We start from the raw sequence: 23,690 nt of genomic DNA, 5'->3' as shown, positions 1-23,690 counted from the left end.
CAGATAACCTCATCCTCTCCCTGAGGTGTCAATAGTTACACAACTTCAGCCTTTTCCGTCCCTGATGGAAACTGTTTGAATCTGATGGAAACAGTGGATGCTCCTCAGAGGAGGAAGTGGAGGACCATCCTCCTTGGTGAATTTCATACAAATTTAAACGGTGTAACATTTTTAAAGTGATCTTTTTTAGATACAACTAGTATATTAAATATAATTACATGTCACCAAACAATAGATTAAAACACACTAGTTTGCAAAGAAGGTCTACATTAGCCTCAACAGCACTCTGTAGGGTTGCACCATTGTGTAGCCAGAAGACAGCTAGCTTCCGTCCTCCTCTGGGTACATTGACGTCAATACAAAACCTAGGAGGCTCATGGTTCTCACCCTCTTCCATAGACTTACACAGTAATTATGACAACATCTGGAGGATGTCCTCCAGCCTATCCGAGCTCTTGCAGCATGAACTGACATGTTGTCCACCCAATCAAAGGATCAGATAATTAATCTAGTACTGAATGCATACGATACAGCTAGCTAGCACTGCATTGCATAAAATGTGGTGAGTAGTTGACTCAAAGAGAGAGAAAGACAATAGTTGAACAGTTTTGAACAAATTAAAGTAAACTTCCCCCATTCCGTACAAATGTGCGTAACCGCGACATTCAAATGAAGCTACAAAGAAAACTAATGGGACTGTAGCGATTGTGTTGACTTCAAATTCGGGGGTGTGAACTAGGTTTCTATTCAAGCGTTGATCGACATGGTAATTGCTCTATAGTATTGGAGAAAAGTTGAAAAGATGGACCCTCCGTTACATCTAAACGTGTCATGTCGTAACGTACAGCACGCATAAAGCTACTATTTATGTCTTACAATCTCTCTCCACCAGGTGTAGCACTTCTCTCATCCTTTAAAAACAAGAAATGGACAGTGACGGGGTAAGGGGGGATACCTAGTCATTTTTTGCGTCATCATTCTCAAAGCCACTGTTTACTTCTAAGATCACTTTAGCACCGCCCTAAAAACCCGATTCAAATTCGTAAAAAAACATTCAAATAGGTATGTAATGACACATTATATAAACTCTTTATAGTGTTTTATTTACATTTTAGAGGCGATAAGCTGATAAATTGGACAGATGGAGTGAAAAAATTTATAATTCCCTCGGTCTCACTACCTCGCATTAGTTTCGCTTCCCCACCCGCCATTTTTAAAAAGACCCGACGGGGCTCATTGCCTGCTTGAATTATGCAGAAACGGGCAGCGTTTAGGTCATGTAATAGATTCTGTTGGAAAGGGGAGTAATTGTGCTTTACACTGGTATTGACATTACAGTTGATCTGGAAGTATTACGTTTTTATAGCCACGAAAATAAGGGCGATGTTTACGTGAGTTTACGTTAATGTATTACAAAATGAAGGAGAAGCAAGAGAGAGAGATTTTTTTCACTTTCAGATACTTGGCTAGTTTACCTGGCTAGTTTAGCCTACTGAAACACCCTGCTCAAAGAGAGGGATGCTATGTTAGCTAGCTGGCTATGACTAGCAACACTGTTACGGAGTCTAGTTGATAGGTAATCGACTATTCGGACTGTTCCCCGGAATCGACGTGTAGGGATTTGTACAATGCACAACCAAGGCTATTGAACTTGACATTGGTGTCTGTCTTTATTCCTTTATCCAACACATCATACTGAAACAAACACTGGAACTCTTCCAATTTTTTATTTATTTATTTTAAACTTTATTTAACTAGGCAAGTGAGTTACTTACGCGTTAGTTCTGTTAGCTATGCTGACTATGACGTTACTTTAGCTAATATGGTGACAACGATGTAGGCTGTGTGTAGCAGTTTGGTTTGGAAAGGTGTTTTCGTCAGGTCACATACAGCTGATGTGTTGTGCATTGAAGTCCACAAGCGAACGGACAAGGTGAGAGGAGGAGAGCGCATAGAAGGAATACATTGTGGCTGCTATAAAAGTGAACTGTGTTTACGCATGATCAGGGGTGTATTCATTCCACCGATTCTGTTGAAAAAAAGTTTCTTAAACGGAAGCAAACGGAACAAAATGGGGATAAACATACATTAATTTGTCCAATAGCAACTCTCTTTTGCAACTGTTGGACTAATGATTACACACTATATCAGCTATATGTTGTATGTGTCAAACTGCTTTGCTTTATATTGGCCAGGACGCAATTGTAAATGAGAACTTGTTCTCAACTTGCCTACCTGATTAAATAAAGGTGAAATAAATAAATAAAATATGCAAGCAATATTGTGCAAGCCGGTATTGAATGTCACTGTCTGTCCATGTGTCACTGTCTGCCCCCTCAAATTTGTCTCTCGATCTTTGTGCACCTGCATTGTAAACTTTCATTCATAGGTTAAGTTGTAGCAACTTCGTTATGGGTATAAGGAACATTTGAGTATCATGTAGTAGCCTGAACCCATCGCTGTTCCATTGAACTGGATGAATGGGATATGAATGAGATTTTTTACCTGTATAGCCCTGTATTGACAGGGCTATCTTGTCCTCCGCTGAATCCTTCGCTCCTCTCCTCCGTCTCAGTGTGCGTGATGGATCTTCTTGCTCTTTTTTTCCTCCCTCTGTAATAGAAATTAGGCCATGTTCATGGAATTTTTTTTGTCCTCCCTCATCATACACAACATTGACCGCAGCTAGATAGAATCAGTGTGAATCTGATGGAAACTGTGAAATTCTGATGGTAATTGTATGAATTTGATTTAAACTGTAAATCTGACAGAAACTGTGTAAATCTGACAGAAACTGTAAATCTGATGGAAACAGTTTGAATCTGGAAACTGTGTAAATCTGACGGAAACTGTGTAAATCTGACGGAAACTGTTTGAATCTATTGGGTCATTCTTGAGTTCTGGTGTTAAACTGTCCCTTGACTTTGGCACCATGTAAAATAAAAAAGACAAAAACATGACAAATAATACAATTCCTGTTTAATTTAACTGTTTTTTCAGCCCTCCGTTTTGTGTCATTTGTGTAATTGGTGTAATGCATTCAAAATAACTAATTACAAATATATACAAGGACGTTGAGCATTCTCTCCAGTGGCAAACTGTTATCGGGGGAGGGGTCTAGATTCAAGACAATTATTAGCTAATCACTTTTAGTACTTCATACATTTGAGGATTCCATTGATCATTTGTTGTCTAAATCCAGTGTCATTTGTTGTTACTGTAACTAATTGAAGGGAAATAAGATTTTGAGCATAATTATTAATCATGACACTTTAGACAATATAATTGTTTTATGATTGATTTCAGAAAACCCTTCTTTACCTGAAATGTCTCATTGGTGATACTGCTGCTACTGGTGGCACAATGTTATCATAATGGTAAAGCATTTTCCATGTCATTTAAGTATGAATTAATTAGGATTTTAGGATTTTAGTTGATTTAGAATGGAGGTAAAAAGAATAACCCTTTTGGAAACTGCGAGTCTGTTGGAAACTGAATCTGATGGAAACTATGTGAATCTGTTGGAAATTAAATATGCCATTGTAAATATTCAAATACCATAAATAAAGCCAAAAGCTGAAATGAGTCGTTTCTACTTTAACAATAATGCAGCTTTTTTACTTGTTTCCATTCCCCTCCCAAGTCTGCTCTCTATTTCAGTTTCCTCCTTACCTCCTAATTGTTTTAACTTATATATTATCATCATTCTTTATTATAATATTAGCCAAGGTTATTGAACAATCAAACAATATAAATAAACATATATTGTACCTGTATTGACAGGGCTATCTTGTCCTCCGCTGAATCCCTCGCTCCTCTCCTCCGTCTCAGTGTGCGTGATGGATCTTCTTGCTCTTTTTTTCCTCCCTCTGTCTGGCAAACATGCAAATCTGGGTCATGTTCATTAGGACACACAAAATAAATAAAACAACTTTTTCCAACAGGAAACAAAAATGATTATTTGTTATTGGATAAGATCAGGTAGTCCCTCACTCACTGTTTCAATCTGTTCTCTTTCCATTGTTGCCTTATGAATACAACCCTGTATTATCCAATCAATGGGAAGGTAAGGTGAGGTTTCTTTGGTTACCAGTGGTCCGTAGCCCACCATCCCATGTGTGTATGTGTGTGTGCGTGCGTGTATGTGTGGTGTTTCCCGGGGGGATTTGGTTAGCAGTCATCCATAGAACCTCATCTTCTACCTGAGGTGAAATATGTAAACTGGTTTATTTAACAACAGTGCTTTTACTCAGAATACATCTCACTATAAAGAATTACAATCAATGAATCTATTACTCAAATGTATAATAATGTATATTCAACTTTGAAGTTGTATTTTTATTAAACCTCTACTGTCAAACCTGAACTGTATCTTAGAGGTGACATACACTTAAAGACAAAACCAAACAGAAAAATCCATTATAATTAAGTTATACATGTTTTCCCCCAGTAAGAAAGAATAACATATTCTACTATTTGTATAATTTATTCAGTTTAATCTAAAACTATTTTGTCTCCCTGGAGGGTCTTGGTGCTGGGGTCTCACATGTCCATAACCCACAACCCCAAGAGTGTGTGTGTGTTTTTATTTAACTAGGCAAGTCAGTTAATAATTCTTATTCACAATGATGGCCTAGGAACAGTGCTGCCTTGTTCAGGGGCAGAACGACAGATTGTTACCTAGTCAGCTCAGGGATTCGATCTAGCAACCTTTCGGTTACTGGCCCAACGCTGTGCGTGTGCATGTGTGATCAAACATGACAACATTCTGCTGGACGAACACAGTAAGATGGCTCAGCCAATCATATCTGATTTTTGGTATGCTTAGCTCACCAGTCTAATAGAGATCAATATAATTACTGGGGTCGATTAACTGTGTATTGTTGTGTTTTGTTGTAGGTGGTACAGATTCTGATTCCACCAACATGCACTTCCAACCCCTAGCTCTGCACAAAGTAAGGGTAAGTTGGCCGAAGTATTTACAATAGAGGTCGACCGATTATGACTTTTTTAACGCCGACACCGATTATTGGAGGACCAAAAAAAGCCGATACTGCTTAATCGGTCGATTTTTATTTATTTATTTATTTGTAATAATGACAATTGCAACAATACTGAATGAACACTTATTTTAACTTAATATAATACAATTTTAAAAAATCAAATTAGCCTCAAATAAAAAATGAAACATGTTCAATTTGGTTTAAATAATGCAAAAACAAAGTGTTGGAGAAGTAAAAGTGCAATATGTGCCATGTACAAAAGCTAACGTTTGAGTTCCTTGCTCAGAACATTAGAACATATGAAAGTTGGTGGTTCCTTTTAACATGAGACTTCAATATTCCAAGGTAAGAGGTTTTAGGTTGTAGTTAATATAGTATTTATAGGACTATTTCTCTCTATACCATTTGTATTTCATATACCTTTGACAAATAGATGTTATTATACGCACGATAGTATTGCCAGTGTAACAGTATAGCTTCCATCCCTCTCCTCGCCCCTACCTGGGCTCAAACCAGGAACACATCGACAACAGCCACACTCGAAGCAGCGTTACCCATCGCTCCACAAAAGCCGCGGCCCTTGCAGAGCAAGGGGAATAACTACTCCAAGTCTCAGAGCGAGTGACGTTTGAAACTCTATTAGCGCTCACCCCGCTAACTAGTGAGCCATTTCACATCGGTTACACCAGCCATTAGGCTGATAGGCTTAAAGTCATAAACAGCGCTGTGCTTGTGAAGAGCTGCTGGCAAAATGCACAAAAGTGCTGTTTGAATGAATGCTTACGAGCCTGCTGCTGCCTACCATCACTCAGTCAGACTGCTCTATCAAATCATAGACTTAGTTATAACATAACACACAGGAATACGAGACTTTGGTCATTTAATATGGTAGAATCCGGAAACTATCATTTAGAAAACAAAACTTTTATTTCAGTGAAATACGGAACCGTTCGGTATTTTATTTAACGGGTGGCATCCCTAAGGCTAAATATTCCTGTTACATTGCACAACCTTCAATGTTATGTCATAATTACGTAAAATTCTGGCAAATTAGTTCGCAATGAGCCAGGCTGTCATGTCTTGTCATATTATGTCTTGTTCCTGTTCTTTCTCTTCACTCTGTCTCCCTCTGCTGGTCGTATTAGGCTACCTTCTCTTTCTCTCCTCCTCCAGCTGTTCCTCATCTCCTCTAACTACCTCGTTCACCCTTTTCCCACCTGTTCCCTTTTTCCCTCTGATAACATATTCTACTATTTGTATAATTTATTCAGTTTAATCTAAAACTATTTTGTCTCCCTGGAGGGTCTTGGTGCTGGGGTCTCACATGTCCATAACCCACAACCCCAAGAGTGTGTGTGTGTTTTTATTTAACTAGGCAAGTCAGTTAATAATTCTTATTCACAATGATGGCCTAGGAACAGTGCTGCCTTGTTCAGGGGCAGAACGACAGATTGTTACCTAGTCAGCTCAGGGATTCGATCTAGCAACCTTTCGGTTACTGGCCCAACGCTGTGCGTGTGCATGTGTGATCAAACATGACAACATTCTGCTGGACGAACACAGTAAGATGGCTCAGCCAATCATATCTGATTTTTGGTATGCTTAGCTCACCAGTCTAATAGAGATCAATATAATTACTGGGGTCGATTAACTGTGTATTGTTGTGTTTTGTTGTAGGTGGTACAGATTCTGATTCCACCAACATGCACTTCCAACCCCTAGCTCTGCACAAAGTAAGGGTAAGTTGGCCGAAGTATTTACAATAGAGGTCGACCGATTATGACTTTTTTAACGCCGACACCGATTATTGGAGGACCAAAAAAAGCCGATACTGCTTAATCGGTCGATTTTTATTTATTTATTTATTTGTAATAATGACAATTGCAACAATACTGAATGAACACTTATTTTAACTTAATATAATACAATTTTAAAAAATCAATTTAGCCTCAAATAAAAAATGAAACATGTTCAATTTGGTTTAAATAATGCAAAAACAAAGTGTTGGAGAAGTAAAAGTGCAATATGTGCCATGTACAAAAGCTAACGTTTGAGTTCCTTGCTCAGAACATTAGAACATATGAAAGTTGGTGGTTCCTTTTAACATGAGACTTCAATATTCCAAGGTAAGAGGTTTTAGGTTGTAGTTAATATAGTATTTATAGGACTATTTCTCTCTATACCATTTGTATTTCATATACCTTTGACAAATAGATGTTATTATACGCACGATAGTATTGCCAGTGTAACAGTATAGCTTCCATCCCTCTCCTCGCCCCTACCTGGGCTCAAACCAGGAACACATCGACAACAGCCACACTCGAAGCAGCGTTACCCATCGCTCCACAAAAGCCGCGGCCCTTGCAGAGCAAGGGGAATAACTACTCCAAGTCTCAGAGCGAGTGACGTTTGAAACTCTATTAGCGCTCACCCCGCTAACTAGTGAGCCATTTCACATCGGTTACACCAGCCATTAGGCTGATAGGCTTGAAGTCATAAACAGCGCTGTGCTTGTGAAGAGCTGCTGGCAAAATGCACAAAAGTGCTGTTTGAATGAATGCTTACGAGCCTGCTGCTGCCTACCATCACTCAGTCAGACTGCTCTATCAAATCATAGACTTAGTTATAACATAACACACAGGAATACGAGACTTTGGTCATTTAATATGGTAGAATCCGGAAACTATCATTTAGAAAACAAAACTTTTATTTCAGTGAAATACGGAACCGTTCGGTATTTTATTTAACGGGTGGCATCCCTAAGGCTAAATATTCCTGTTACATTGCACAACCTTCAATGTTATGTCATAATTACGTAAAATTCTGGCAAATTAGTTCGCAATGAGCCAGGCTGTCATGTCTTGTCATATTATGTCTTGTTCCTGTTCTTTCTCTTCACTCTGTCTCCCTCTGCTGGTCGTATTAGGCTACCTTCTCTTTCTCTCCTCCTCCAGCTGTTCCTCATCTCCTCTAACTACCTCGTTCACCCTTTTCCCACCTGTTCCCTTTTTCCCTCTGATTAGGTCTCTATTTCTCTCTCTGTTCCTGCTTCTTTCCTTGTCAGATTCTCGTTTGAGTTTCTCATGCCAGAACCAAACTATCGTCTTGTTTGCTTCACCCTTGTCCCATCCTGTTGGAATCTGCCTGTTCTTCTGATGCTACGTGTGATCAGGTACCTCTGTCCGCTACGACCCGCGCCTACCCAGAGAGACCAGCAGTCTGTCGCCGCAACCCAGCTATTCTCCTCTGCTGCTAAGAAGGGGACTCTTTAGTAAATATCAGAAGGACTTTCTGTTTCATTTGTCGCCCTCTCTGAGGGTTGTCTATTTTGCCATTTTCTACATCTGAAGAGGATCTATGTCTTCCCTGTGTTTTTACATTAAAGGACTCTGTTTTTGTTAAATCGCTTTTGGGTCCTCACTCAAGTGCACAACACAGGCTGCCCAAACTGTTGCATATACCCTGACTCTGCGTGCAATGAACGCAAGAGAAGTGACATAATTTCACCTGCTTAATATTGCCTGCTAACTTGGATTTCTTTTAGCTAAATATGCAGGTTTAAAAATATATACTTCTCTGTTTTGATTTTAAGAAATGCATTGGTGTTTATGGTTAGGTACAGTCGTCCAACGATTGTGCTTTTTTCGCAAATGCGCTTTTGTTAAATCATCCCCCAGCGTTGCATATGCAATGCAGGACACGCTAGATAAACTAGTAATATCATCAACCATGTGTAGTTAACGAGTGATTATGATTGATTGTTTTTTATAAGATAAGTTTAATGCTAGCTAGCAACTTACCTTGGCTTCTACTGCATTCGCTGACAAGGTGAAAATCTGTCGTTCTGCCCCTGAACATGGCAGTTAACCCACCGTTCCTAGGCCGTCATTGAAAATAAGAATGTGTTCTTAACTGACTTGCGAGGTTAAATAAAGGTATAAAAAAATATATTGAAAAAAATCGGCAAAATCATTGCCCAAAAATACCGATTTCCGATTGTTATGAAAACTGATTGTTATAATCGGCCATTCCGATTAATCGGTCAACCTCTAATTTACAAGCTGACAGCTGAGATTTAAATTTACAGTAAGCATAGTATAAACATGAATTCGGTATGGTTTGTGTTATGGGGTTTTAGGTAGCTTGAGGACCACAGAGTACCTTCCAAACCATGTTATCAATTTAATATACCCGTCTTCTCTTCTGACCTTTTCTTTCTGTGAAACTCAGGTTATCTGGAGTCATTCCACAGTGGCGTGCTGAAATGGGTTATCTGATACCCCAGGGAACTATCAAAGGGTGATAGGCCGTGGCATAACAGGGAAGGGTGTTGCGGGCGTATTCAACCAACACAAGCTGCTGGCTTCAGGTGATGGGGTTGGCGGATACCAGGCAGCACAGAGTAGTTTCTAGGTCCTGGTTGGCTCGCTCCAACTGGCCGTTGGATTGGGGGTGGAACCTGGAGGACAGGCTGGCCAACGACCCAATGAGGGTGCAGAATGCCTTCCAGAACCGGGACGAGAACTGAGGACCCCGATCGGAGACCATGTCTACTGTTAGTCCATGGATCCGGAAGACGTGCTGCACCATGAGCTGGTGCAGCACGTCTCTTTGGCAGAGGGTAGCTTGGGGAAAGGGAATGAAGTGGGAGGCTTTGGAAATCCGATATTCCACAGTCAGGATGGCAGTGTTGCCAACAGACTGGGTCCAGGGAGATGTGCAGTGACATCAGGAAGCATTGTCGCACAAAAGCCAGGGTCCAACGGGAGCCCGGGTGGCAGGCAAGCCTGGAGGGATGGGCCCACTCCAGGAACGAGGAGTGGCCCACCCCAGGAATGAACATTTGGATATCTGGGTCCCCGCTGGGGTTCGGCTCGGAATGCTGAGCCTCACGAACCTGATTCCCTATTCCCCAGCTGAGTGCCGTCACCAGGCACGAGGTGAGAAGGATGGTCTCAGATTCCGGGGTAGTGTCCGTGGGGCTATAGCGGCATGACAGCACATCCGGCTTGGCATTCTTGGATCCTAGCCGGTATGAGAGGGAGAAGTTGAACCAGGTGAACAGCAGGGCACACCTAGCTTGCCTGGAATTGAGGCACTTGGCGGTGCAGAGATTTTCCAGTTTCTTGTGGTCAGTCCACACAATGAAAGGATGTTCCACCCCCTCCAGCCAGTGCCTCCACTCCTCTAATGCCATCTTCACCGCGGGAAGCTCACAATTCCCCACATTGTTACTTCTCTCCGTGGCGTTGAGGCGGTGGGAGAAGAAGGCGTAGGGATGTAACTTGAGGTCCAGGGCAGACCGCTGGGTCAGGGCAGCCCCCACTCCGACATCAGAAGCATCAGCCTCCACCATGAACTGACGGGATGGGTCAGGATGAATCAAGATGGAAGCTGTCGTGAAGCGGTGTTTGAGATCCCGGAATGCCTGGTCAGCAGCTGGGGATCATGTGAACGGAACCTTGGGAGAGGTAAGTGCAGACAAGGGGGATGCCAGGGTGCTGTAGCCCTGGATAAAGCGGTGATAAAATTTGGCGAATCCCAGGAAACATTGCAGCTGTACTCTGGACGTAGGATGGGGCCAATGGAGCACATGTTCTTGGGTGGAGCGGGAGAAGACGAGGCTGTCATCGAGGTAGAGGAAGACAAAACGGTTCAACATATTGCAGACAACATCATTAACCAGAGCCTGGAACACAGCAGGGGCATTGGTAAGGCCAAATGGCATGACCAGATACTCATAGTGACCGCTGACTGTGTTGAATGCAGTCTTCCACTTGTCCCCTTCCCATATCCGCACCAGGTGGTAGGCGTTCCATAGGTCCAGCTTGAAGAACACGGTGGTCCCCTGGAGCGGCTCATAGGCCAAGAAGATGAGGTAGCAGGTAGTGGTTCTTCATAATTATCAATTATGTCGTTGAGACCCCTGATTGATGCACGGGCACAGGGTTTTGTCCGGCAGGGGAGGCAGAAGGACGGATGCAGCCTGCTTCATGGGAGTCCTCAATGTAGGTCTCCATTGTCTTGGTCTCCGGACCCGACAGAGTTCAGTCGTCCCCAGGGCAGAGTGGTGCCTGGGAGAAGATTACTCCCACAGTCATATGGTCGGTGTGACGGCAGAGAAGTGGCCCGGGCCTTACTGAACACCTCTGGAGGTCCTGGTACACCGCGGGAATGGCGAAGAGGTCCAGGGCAACTTCCGAGCCCCCAGGAAGACGTCCTGGGGCAGGCTGCACTGACTTCAGCCAATGGGTGTGGCAGAACGGGCTCCAGACCATGATGGCATGTCAGTCTTCAGAGGCTCTCGGGGGAACTCAGGTAGCCTTGTGTTCTTTTGGCAAAGGAGCCGTCTGAGACTTCCGGGATACCTCGGAGGCGAGGTGGAATCCTTGGACGGGTGAGTGAAATCCAATCTCCTCTCCTTCCATTGTTCCCGTAGTCGCCCATTGAAATGGTCAAGGCGATTAGTGAGTCGAGATCCGCTGGTAGTTCCCGGGCTGCAGCATCGTCCTTTACTCAAAAATGAGGGAACACTGAGATAGAAAAGCCTGGCAGGTTCCGAAATCTCCAGCATAGCGCTCCGGAGGTGGTAAGCTGAGTTCTCGGGACACTGAGGTAGGCTGGGAGATTATGGGTGTGACCCCGCTGCCAAGTGGGGAATCCGCAGAATTGCTCCAACATGGTATCGAACGCCTCGTCCTGTCAGGGTATGAAGTCCCTCCATAGGACCTTGAAGTAACTCCTTGTGTCTTCCAAGGGTGGCTCCTTGCAGGGAGACATTATTGTGGAGCTGGTCTGAGTCTGCTGGGTCAGTCATGGCCAGTTTGTCCTAAGGCTCGACCGATTAATCAGAATGGCCGATTAATTAGGGCCGATTTCAAGTTTTCATAACAATCGGTAATCGTCATTTTTGGACACCGATCATGGCCGATTACATTGCACTCCACGAGGAGACTGCGTGGCAGGCTGACTACCTGTTATGCGAGTGCAGCAAGGAGCCATGGTAAGGTGCTAGCTAGAATTAAATGTATCTTCTAAAAAACAATCAATCTTAACATAATCACTAGTTAACTACACATGGTTGATTATATTACTAGTTTATCTAGCTTGTCCTGCGTTGCATATAATCGATGCAGTGCCTGTTAATTTGTCATTGAATCACAGCCTACTTCGCCAAACGTGTGATTTAACAAGCTGTCGTTGCACCAATGTGTAACTAACCATAAACATCAACGCCTTTCTTAAAATCAATACACAAGTATATATTTTTAAACCTGCATAATTAGTTAATATGCATGCTAAAATGAATTTCGTCTAACTAGGGAAATTGTGTCACTTCTCTTGCATTCTGTGCAACAGAGTCAGGGTATATGCAGCAGTTTGGGCCGCCTGGCTCATTGCGAACTGCGAAGACTATTTCTTCCTAACAAAGACAGCCAACTTCACCAAACGGGGGATGATTTAACAAAAGCGCATTTGCGAAAAAAGCTGAATCATTGCATAAATGTACCTAACCATAAACATCAATGCCTTTCTTAAAATCAATACACAGAAGTATATATTTTTAATCCTGCATATTTAGTTAAAAGAAATAAATGTTAGCAGGCAATATTAAACAAGGGAAATTGTGTCACTTCTCTTGCGTTCATTGCACGCAGAGTCAGGGTATAGTTTGGGCCACCTGGCTCGATGTCAACTAATTTGCCAGAATTTTACGTAATTATGACATAACATTGAAGGTTGTGCAATGTAACAGGAATATTTAGACTTATGGATGCCACCCGTTAGATAAAATATGGAAAGGATAAACATTTTGTTTTCGAAAATACGGAAAGAATAAACGTTTTGTTTTATTAATGACCTAAGGCTCATATTTCTGTGTGTTATTATGTTATAATTAAGTCTGTGATTTGATATTTGATAGAGCAGTCCGACTGAGCGGTGGTAGGCAGTAGCAGGCTCGTAAGCATTCATTCAAACAGCACTTTCGTGCGTTTGCCAGCAGCTCTTCGCAATGCTTCAAGCATTGCGCTGTTTATGACTTCAAGCCTATCAACTCCCGAGGTTAGGCCTGTGTAACAGATGTGAAATGGCTAGCTAGTTAGCGGGGTGAGCGCTAATAGCGTTTCATACGTCACTCGCTCTGAGACTTGGAGTAGTTGTTCCCCTTGCTCTGCAAGAGCGCGGCTTTTGTGGAACGATGGGTAACGATGCTTCGAGTGTGGCTGTTGTCGATGTGTTCCTGGTTCGAGCCCAGGTAGGGGCGAGGAGAGGGACGGAAGCTATACTGTTACACTGGCAATACTAAAGTCCCAATAAGAACATCCAATAGTCAAAGGTATATGAAATACAAATGGTATAGAGAGAAATAGTCCTATAATTCCTATAATAAACTCAACCTAAAATTTCTTACATTGGAATATTGAAGACTCATGTCTGAAGGAACCACCAGCTTTCATATGTTCTCATGTTCTGAGCAAGGAACTCAAACATGAGCTTTTTTACATGGCATATATTGCACTTTTACTTTCTTCTCCAACACTTTGTTTTTGCATTATTTAAACCAAATTGAACAAGTTTCATTATTTATTTGAGGCTAAATTGATTTGATGTATTATATTAAGTTAAAATAAAAGTGTTCATTAAGTATTGTTGTAATTGTCATTTACAACTAAATAAATACATTTTTAAATCAGCCGATTAATCGGTATCTGTTTTTTTTTTGGGTCCTCCAATAATCGGTATCGGCGTTGAAAAATCATCAATCGGTCGACCTCTAGTTTGTACTATCAGGTTTCAGATATGACCCAAATGAAGACAGTGTCGACTAAACAAACATTTATTTCTAGTACAGGAGCAGGCAAACGACAGGTCAAAGGCAGGCAGAGGTCAGCAATCCAGAGAGGGTGCAAAAGGTCCAGAATGGCAGGCAGTCAGGGCAGGCAGGGGTCAATAATCCATTGAGGTGGGGCAAGGTATAGAATGGCAGGCTCAGCGTCAGGGCAGGCAGAACGGTCAAAACCGGAGAAGAACTAGAAAATAGGAGCAAGAACAGACAGGAGCAGGGGAACAAACGCTGGTAGGTTTCACGAAACAAAACACACTGGCAACAGACAAACAGAGAACACAGGTATAAACACACAGGGGATAATGGGGAAGATGGGCAACACCTGGAGGGGGTTGCAGACAAGCACAAAGACACGTGAAACAGATCAGTGTGTGACAGTCTCAGCTTCCCCAGCCCACCATTGCCAGTGTACCGAAGCCGGATAAAGGACTATGGCTACGTTTACACAGGCAGCCCAATTTTATGATAATTTTTTCACTAATTGGTCATTTGACCAATGGAGCGAAAACCTAGTTGTCAGGCAGAGGTCACATGCAGCCCAATTATTTTCATTTTTTCACTAATTTGTCTTCTGACCAATTAGTTCCGATAAAGAGCTGATGTGATTAAGACCACTTAGTGGAAAAAATATCAGCATTGGTCTGGTCTACCTGTGTAATTGCAGCCAGTGTGGCACAGGATAAGACAGCATTTCACAAACTCGACCCTGGGGACCCCAAGGGCTACAGGTTTTGGTTTTGGCAAAAACCAAAACCTGCACCCTTTGGGGTCCCCAGCCCCGAGTTTGGGAAATCCCGACATAAGACCATGTAGGACAGGGGTCTCCAACCCTGTTCCTGAAGAGCTACCCTCCTGTAGTTTTTCGCTCCAACCCCAGTTGTAATTAACCAGGTTCAGTTTATCAACCAGCTAATTATTAGAATCAGATGTGCTAGATTAGGGTTGGAGTGAAAACATTCAGGATGGTAGAGCTCCAGGAACAGTGTTGGAGAGCCTTGATGTAGAACCAATATGAAATATGTTTGGATATGTTCTATCACTCTTAGAAATGTGTCAGCCCTTATGGATTCAAATCAAATCAAATTTTATTTGTCACATACACATGGTTAGCAGATGTTAATGCGAGTGTAGCGAAATGCTTGTGCTTCTAGTTCCGACAATGCAGTAATAACCAACAAGTAATCTAACTAACAATTCCAAAACTACTGTCTTATACACAGTGTAAGGGGATAAAGAATATGTACATAAGGATATATGAATGAGTGATGGTACAGAGCAGCATAGGCAAGATACAGTAGATGATATCGAGTACAGTATATACATATGAGATGAGTATGTAAACAAAGTGGCATAGTTAAAGTGGCTAGTGATACATGTATTACATAAGGATGCAGTCGATGATATAGAGTACAGTATATACGTATGCATATGAGATGAACAATGTAGGGTAAGTAACATTATATAAGGTAGCATTGTTTAAAGTGGCTAGTGATATATTTACATCATTTCCCATCAATTCCCATTATTAAAGTGGCTGGAGTTGAGTCAGTGTCATTGTCAGTGTGTTGGCAGCAGCCACTCAATGTTAGTGGTGGCTGTTTAACAGTCTGATGGCCTTGAGATAGAAGCTGTTTTTCAGTCTCTCGGTCCCAGCTTTGATGCACCTGTACTGACCTTGCCTTCTGGATGATAGCGGGGTGAACAGGCAGTGGCTCGGGTGGTTGATGTCCTTGATGATCTTTATGGCCTTCCTGTAACATCGGGTGGTGTAGGTGTCCTGGAGGGCAGGTAGTTTGCCCCGGTGATGCGTTGTGCAGACCTCACTACCCTCTGGAGAGCCTTACGGTTGAGGGCGGAGCAGTTGCCGTACCAGGCGGTGATACAGCCCGCCAGGATGCTCTCGATTGTGCATCTGTAGAAGTTTGTGAGTGCTTTTGGTGACAAGCCGAATTTCTTCAGCCTCCTGAGGTTGAAGAGGCGCTGCTGCGCCTTCTTCACGATGCTGTCTGTGTGAGTGGACCAATTCAGTTTGTCTGTGATGTGTATGCCGAGGAACTTAAAACTTGCTACCCTCTCCACTACTGTTCCATCGATGTGGATAGGGGGGTGTTCCCTCTGCTGTTTCCTGAAGTCCACAATCATCTCCTTAGTTTTGTTGACGTTGAGTGTGAGGTTATTTTCCTGACACCACACTCCGAGGGCCCTCACCTCCTCCCTGTAGGCCGTCTCGTCGTTGTTGGTAATCAAGCCTACCACTGTTGTGTCGTCCGCAAACTTGATGATTGAGTTGGAGGCGTGCGTGGCCACGCAGTCGTGGGTGAACAGGGAGTACAGGAGAGGGCTCAGAACGCACCCTTGTGGGGCCCCAGTGTTGAGGATCAGCGGGGAGGAGATGTTGTTGCCTACCCTCACCACCTGGGGGCGGCCCGTCAGGAAGTCCAGTACCCAGTTGCACAGGGCGGGGTCGAGACCCAGGGTCTCGAGCTTGATGACGAGCTTGGAGGGTACTATGGTGTTGAATACCGAGCTGTAGTCGATGAACAGCATTCTCACATAGGTATTCCTCTTGTCCAGATGGGTTAGGGCAGTGTGCAGTGTGGTTGAGATTGCATCGTCTGTGGACCTATTTGGGCGGTAAGCAAATTGGAGTGGGTCTAGGGTGTCAGGTAGGGTGGAGGTGATATGGTCCTTGACTAGTCTCTCAAAGCACTTCATGATGACGGATGTGAGTGCTACGGGGCGGTAGTCGTTTAGCTCAGTTACCTTAGCTTTCTTGGGAACAGGAACAATGGTGGCCCTCTTGAAGCATGTGGGAACAGCAGACTGGTATAGGGATTGATTGAATATGTCCGTAAACACACCGGCCAGCTGGTCTGCGCATGCTCTGAGGGCGCGGCTGGGGATGCCGTCTGGGCCTGCAGCCTTGCGAGGGTTAACACGTTTAAATGTCTTACTCACCTTGGCTGCAGTGAAGGAGAGACCGCATGTTTTCGTTGCAGGCCGTGTCAGTGGCATTGTATTGTCCTCAAAGCGGGCAAAAAATTCACATAATATATGTATGTAAGCAGTACAGAGCTCTGTAGAATCAAACAGATGCTAAACATTCAGATTGACAAATAAACCAACTAAAATACAGGACAATGCACATTATTTAATGCTCAAGAGAACTGGGTATTGAACAACAATGTTAAATGGTAAAAGTAACATACATTTATTGGTTGTATGTACAGTGTAGTACATTCCTGTCCGAGTGTGTCTCAGGTGTAGAGACAGACAAGTGCAGAGAACTGTATCTAATGTGATTTACCCAAAGGATTTTGCTGACATCTTGTATTTTTCAAGTCTTCTCTCATTGATCGAGACAGGTGGGTGTCCACCCCAAAGTGCTGCATTTTCTGATGACTGAGACCTGTCTCGATCACGGTGGTGGCGCACGTATTGTTGAATTACTTTATGGAGCAAAAAAAGTATTTAATTTCATAATGGAGCATTTTCTAAAATCAAACTGACCCCCTGCAACTGGACACAGACCTTTTATGAGACTCCTGTTTCTCCAAATCGAGGATGAAGACCGCATCGCTAAGGTTGGTAGACAATTCTGTGCTACACCAAACAGTACCTAGACTGTATATTCCAGTAATCTGGTGTAACAATCTGTAGCTAAAAGAACTGGTGATCAGCAGATGATGGGATAAGTTGTCATTATGAAATTGTAATTCCAAAGGAACATACAGTAAGTTCAGGGAATACTTGTAATGTTGTGGGAGGAGTGTGATGCTCAAACTGCCATTCAGTTCCTGATGAGTCATCTGCTTGAAATCGAACATAATGTCTAATCCCTCGAGAGGGATACAGTTCACGGGATACAGTTCTGCTACAATGACGCATGTAAAGGCCTTCTGTTTCTGTATCTAGAATACAATTCAGGATGATGCCCAGGTACCATACAATATTGTCTGGAAGACAATTGAACAAAATTATACTCTATTCTGCAGTTTGAACAACAGTTGAACCGTGCCAGCAAAACATCAACATTAGGGTAGACTAGTTGAACATGCATGCATGGGCACAGGCACAGAGCTGATTACATATACAACCATATCTAGCCTATAGATAGAAATGGGGCACAACCCTCAACCTTGCAGTGACCAGACAATACAAATGAGCCTAGGTAGGTAGGCAGACAGTATCTACCTACAGCCATGTCCATCAAGCATGCTTAGCAAATATGTTTTATAGTACAATCAGCTTCAGTTTTACAGATTTAAAACAGTAAATTGTTGTACTATTGATTCACCTCACTGTTTGCTAGTAAACTTAGCTAGCCTGCTTGCTGGATATCCAATACTTCTAATTTACATCTGTTTGGAATCCTGTTTTGCGTCATGCCTATAGCTTTGTGATTGAAATGCATCCAAAGTCAGAATCATAACCAATGTCAACCCTCGTCAATTATGTTACATAGGTATCTAGTAAAATGCTTTACAGTTGCTGATGTGATACGTTCGCTAACAAGTTACAAATGCGAGGCCAATGACAAGCATACCTATAACATGATTCAGCCACCACTATGCTTGAAAATATGGAGTGGTACTCAGTGATGTGTTGTGTTCGATTTGCCCCAAACATAACTCTTGTATTCAGGACACAAAGTGAATTTCTTTGACACAATTTTTGCTGTTTTACTTTAGTGCCTTCCTGCAAATGTGATGTATGTTCTGGATATTACTGTTCTGTACTGGCTTCCTTCTTTTCACTCTGCATTTAGGTTAATATTGTGGAGTAACTACAATGTTGTTGAGCCATCCTCAGTTTTCTCCTATCACAGCCATTAAACTCTGTAACTGTTTTAAAGTCACCATTGGCCTCGTGATAAAATCCCTGAGTGGTTTCCTTCCTCTCCAGCATCTGAGTTAGTTAGGAAGGATGCCTGCATTTTTTCCCGTGATTGGGTGTATTGATAACCATCAAGTGTAATTAATAACCATACTCAAAGGGATATTCAAAATAATGTTAACCCATTTTTGCATGGCTGTGGACAAACTCCCTGGTCTTTGTGGTTGAATCTGTTAAGCACAATTTTACTTGTGAACTTATTTAGGCTAGCCATAACAAAGAGGTTATGCCTCCTCCCCAGCCATGTCAAGGGGACAAAATATGGTCCTCTAATCAATTTTTGTTTTTCATGGACTCTTGGAAGATTTTGCCCTATTGGGGACATAAATAGATTCAAATAAACAAACTCCTCTACTATGTTGACAACAATAGTAAGAAATGGATAACTTGCTGAAATATTTTTAAAATAACTTTATTTCTTTTTTGAAAGAGAAAGATTGAAATGGGCATGGTGTAATTAACTCAACAACCTTAAACACAGATCTAAGTTTAGATTTCTTAATGAACCTGAAAATCAATAGTTAGATCTGGTGTTTTGTCAAAGTTAGCTGGCTAACTGAGTCAGGTTACCACGCTAGGGGTGAGATTTCTTAATGAACCAGAAAATCAATACTTATATCTGGTGTTTTGTCAACGTTAGCTGGCTAACTGAGTCAGGTTACCAGGCTAGGGGTGAGATTATTTAGTTCAAGTTATTATTTGGGGGCAGATGTACATTTTAGTTTTCTTGGACATGGTGTGAGAAAGAACACTGCAGTATCACAGTAGTTATGGTCTATCCTGGTCTTATGAGTGAATATCAGTTGAAATACAGTAATGAATGAGTGAATATCAGTTGAAATACAGTAATGAATGAGTGAATATCAGTTGAAATACAGTAATGAATGAGTGAATATCAGTTGAAATACAGTAATGAATGAGTGAATATAGTTGAAATACAGTAATGAATGAGTGAATATCCATTGTAATACAGTAATGAATGAGTGAATATCCATTGTAATACAGTAATGAATGAGTGAATATCCATTGTAATACAGCAGGTACATTCCAAGAGCAGACGATACACTGTGATATTTCTCAGGTTATTGCATTTATTTATATTCTATAAAATGTTCATACATGAACTTAGATTATTTCCCAACTCTGTCTCAATGTTTTAACAGGGGAGTACATCAATTTGTAGAGAATTTATGTCACACATATGTATGGTTTCTGCACAATTAAATTAAAACACCTAAAGCTAAGCTTCTATTTAGAAAAGACCAGATTGGGTATACTGCCAAGCAGAATCAATGCGTTAGCCACAAACATTCCTAAATATTCTAAAATAACTATATATTGTAGAAAGATAAGCTTGAAATGGGCATGGTCTAAACCAAAAACATAATGTACCTGAAAATCAGTCTTTATTTTGGTTGTTTTTCAAAGTTGGTTGGCTAACTCATTGGTGCTGCTTTTGTAAGTCAATAGAATTGAGGCTTGAAGTAATATACTTGACTAAACCATGTTCATTATTTGAAATAAAAATGAACCAAACTGCATATTAACTGACACATGTTGAAAGGAATAATGTTGCTTATACATTCATTTAAATACAGGACAACTTCAATTTATCGCCCTGGCATTTATTTGCTTAAATCACTGAACACAACAGCCGCATATTAGATAAATGCTTCTATTTGAGCCAGGCATCTATTTCCTTAATGCACACAGGTTTTTACACATTTGCATAGTTAGTTGTTAAATTCCAGCCTTTTAATCAATTTCCTACACTAATGTGTTATCGTTTACACACTGTGTCACATTTCTTTTGTCTCGGCATGCCTCTATAAAAAAACACAAACCTTGACAGAAACATTATTCACATCTTTTACTGTGTTTTTGTCAGTTCTTACTGGGGGTGTCAATTTCTGGAGGTCTGTACTCCCAAAGTTGTTGATGTTTTTGTTCTTGCCATTTCATATCTATCAGTAATTCATGGTAACCTTGTAAACAATTCATTTAGTTTCTTTGAAACAGGCGTTTATTTGCTGGATTGGCTATTAGAAGGGACAGGCAGCTATTTGAGATTTTGGATTTAATTCAAGTTTTATGGTAGATTGATTATGTCGTCAAGGCAGTCCAATCCTAAAACTATTCTGTCTCCTTAGAGTCTCTCACCAGGCTAGCCCCCTTCAGTTCCAGAGACACCTGGAAGAGAAATGACATACAGAAACTCTTTCATGTACTAATTTAGTTATGACTCGCTAACACGTTCTCTTCTTACAATAACAACTTGGCAATAAGTTAATAAGACCCAGAGTTAGGGTTGATTACATTTCAATTCAGTCAATTCAGGAAGTAAACTGAAATTCCACTTCCACATTTTCATAATTGAAACACAATGAGGAAAATTGGAATTAAAATATCAATTTATTTTCTGAAATGGAAGATCCCAACTCTGATAAAAGCGCAAAGTCTTCAATGCCTGTCTGTTGCAATAAGGACAACAGTCTATATAATATGCTCCTTGTTGTTACCTGTCTGTGTGTGTCCACCCTCCTTCTCTTCTTCCTCATGGTGGAAAATCTGTCCATCTGGCTGAGTCCTCCAGCGCAGTTGAATGTCAGACACCCCCTGCTTCACGAGCTCTACATGCAGCTAGATGAAAGTTCAAGCGGTTAGATAAATGTTCAAATACACAGATACATTCTATTTCTCCCTTTCTCTCTCCCTCTCCATCTCTCTCACCTGCTGTAGGAGCTGGTCACTGACTGCCTGGTCCGTCAGATCAGCATCTGCTTGGATTTTCATCCTCACCACCGTTCTCTTTGACTTGGGGGCTGAAATACATTTGGCGCTATTTTTCATGGTGCAAAATAGTTCAAATCTGTGCAAAATACCGTAAATACCACAAAACTCAAAATGTGATTGTTTTACTAGAGTTTAACCTGAGCGATGCATAAACAGAGTTATTTTTATAACACACATTGTTGAATTAAAAAAAAGTCACACTGCCAGATTATGAGTTTTACGGTTTATTTTACACAGATTTCTACTCATTTGCATTGTCTCCCACCAAAAAAAACATTCAATACAAAAAAACATGCATTGGAAAACAATTATCATCTCCACTAAATGTGTTTGACAGGAAATAAATTCTGGTCATTGAAGTTATTATTCGGCATACCATCACTGACAGAATAAATACATGTACTGGTAAAGAAGTACCTGGAGGTTTGACTGTAGCAAATACTTCCACCTCACACAGAGTGAGAATCTTGTTCTGTCCAGGGATGACAACAACAACATACTGACCCTCCATCTCATTACACTGGAAGGTGTTGGTCTCTCCTGCTGGGATGTTGGAGATGACAACACATCTGAAAGATAGAGAGAGGGAGAGAGGGAGAATGAGTACAATGTACCATACAGTCATTCTTTTAAATATATAGCCACTGAATAGCTACAGAAGCATGGATCAAGACCAATGTATCCAATCTCCTTCAAGACTGGACGTAAAAATGTACTGATGTCCATTTGTCACCTGGAGTTGTTGATGCCGGTGTAATGCAGACACAGAACAGCCCCAGAAGAATAAAGATCATATCTGAACACCTACAAGAGAATAAATAAATATGTACAAATGTCTACAGTATGTGTCACCTGGGGTTGTTGATGCCGTTGTTCTTCAGTGAGTTACCGATATGGATCTCAGCACCATCAAGTCTCTCAGGACAGCAGTCTCCTCTGTTGGTGATGTTGACAGCTGTCACTCTGTACACATCCAGCAGGTCCACTCTCCACCAGGGGTTGGTGTTAAACGCAGTGCTGCTGCAGGATCCACCATAGTTATAGTTAGAGTTGCGGTTTCCATCGATGACTTTACTTGGACTATATTCCCAATAAAAAAGGGAAGACTGAGCAGCCACTCCTCTCAATGCCACGTTGTCTGTTTGAGTGACAGAGACAGATATAATACACAGGTTTATTCATGCAAACCGTAGCCATACATTTTGCAACTGAAAACGTTTGACAGGTCAGTTCAGATTAGTCCCTCCCTGTTTCGGCCATTTTGTTCCGTTTGGTTCCTAGTGAATACTCCTCAAATATATAGAAATACCCCCTGCACACACACCTGCTCCAACATTATCAAATGTAATTAGTAACTGTTAATTGGGACATTAACTGAACAAAATGTATTATTAGGCCTAGGTTCTGTCAGTGGCCAATACTGATAGTTAATTAATTGATTAGTTGATTTGGTTTGTTTGTTTTTGTCTGTTTGTCTGCTTTATTAAAAATGCATTTACCTATCTGCATGGTGACCCTCCAAATGAGTAGGAAGATCCCTGTAAAACAACAATATTATGAATGAATAATATTAGGAATTTGTCATAGAGAATAATATTGTGAATACACTTTAACATTATATGACAAATTGTGTAACATGCTATAGGGTAATGCTGATCATTAGAGATCTCTGACTTTTAGATGGAAGGGTTGGGGTCAACTCAATTTCCATTTCAGTCAATTCAGGAAGTACACTGAAATTTGAATGATCTTTTCAATTCTGATTGGTTCATTTGAAAGCTTACAGGACTTGTCTTTTTGGAAATGCAACTCAATCTTATTCCTGGCAATGTCATAAGAATCTCTCAGAGGTTAATTGGAATGTGATTTACTGTCTGATTTGACAGGAACTGAAATAGAATTGACCCTAACCCTTGTAGGTATTTAGTTCTCACCAGAGACAGGGATAGCTCTCCTACTCCACTCCATGGATCTGGGATGTAGCAACATATTCATCAGTCAATATGAATTAATAACATAAAAAAATTCCCCCTTCAAATTATCAGTTAATATGATCTATTTCTGGACATCCAACACCTGCCATGTATAGGATGTGGATGTACTATTATTGTCCTTTTCAGCATTAGACATTACCACACATACCACCACAA

General features: G+C 41.4%; 1 protein-coding gene across 1 annotated transcript; it reads right to left on the bottom strand.

The window, feature by feature from the left end:
* Nucleotides 1–21,672: 21,672 nt before the first annotated feature.
* On the bottom strand, nucleotides 21,673–23,049 carry LOC116354062 (fucolectin-1). Its single transcript, XM_031793081.1, has 4 exons — nucleotides 23,040–23,049; nucleotides 22,393–22,678; nucleotides 21,958–22,109; nucleotides 21,673–21,677 (listed from the first exon to the last, which is right to left on the bottom strand). The coding sequence occupies exons 1-4, from the start codon at nucleotides 23,047–23,049 to the stop codon at nucleotides 21,673–21,675; spliced, it is 453 nt and encodes a 150-aa protein (XP_031648941.1).
* Between the last annotated feature and the right edge of the window lie 641 nt (nucleotides 23,050–23,690).

Source organism: Oncorhynchus kisutch, linkage group LG16, assembly GCF_002021735.2.
Source record: "Oncorhynchus kisutch isolate 150728-3 linkage group LG16, Okis_V2, whole genome shotgun sequence".
Lineage (NCBI taxonomy): Eukaryota > Metazoa > Chordata > Actinopteri > Salmoniformes > Salmonidae > Oncorhynchus > Oncorhynchus kisutch.
This window is presented reverse-complemented; position numbering and strand designations above follow the sequence as displayed.

Bases quoted from the DNA above. Each gene is read 5' to 3' on its own strand.
- LOC116354062 (XM_031793081.1), bottom strand. The intron at 22,110-22,392 runs GTGACACATACT...TCTATCTTTCAG, and splicing joins AACGGCATCAACAACCCCAG to ATGTGTTGTCATCTCCAACA.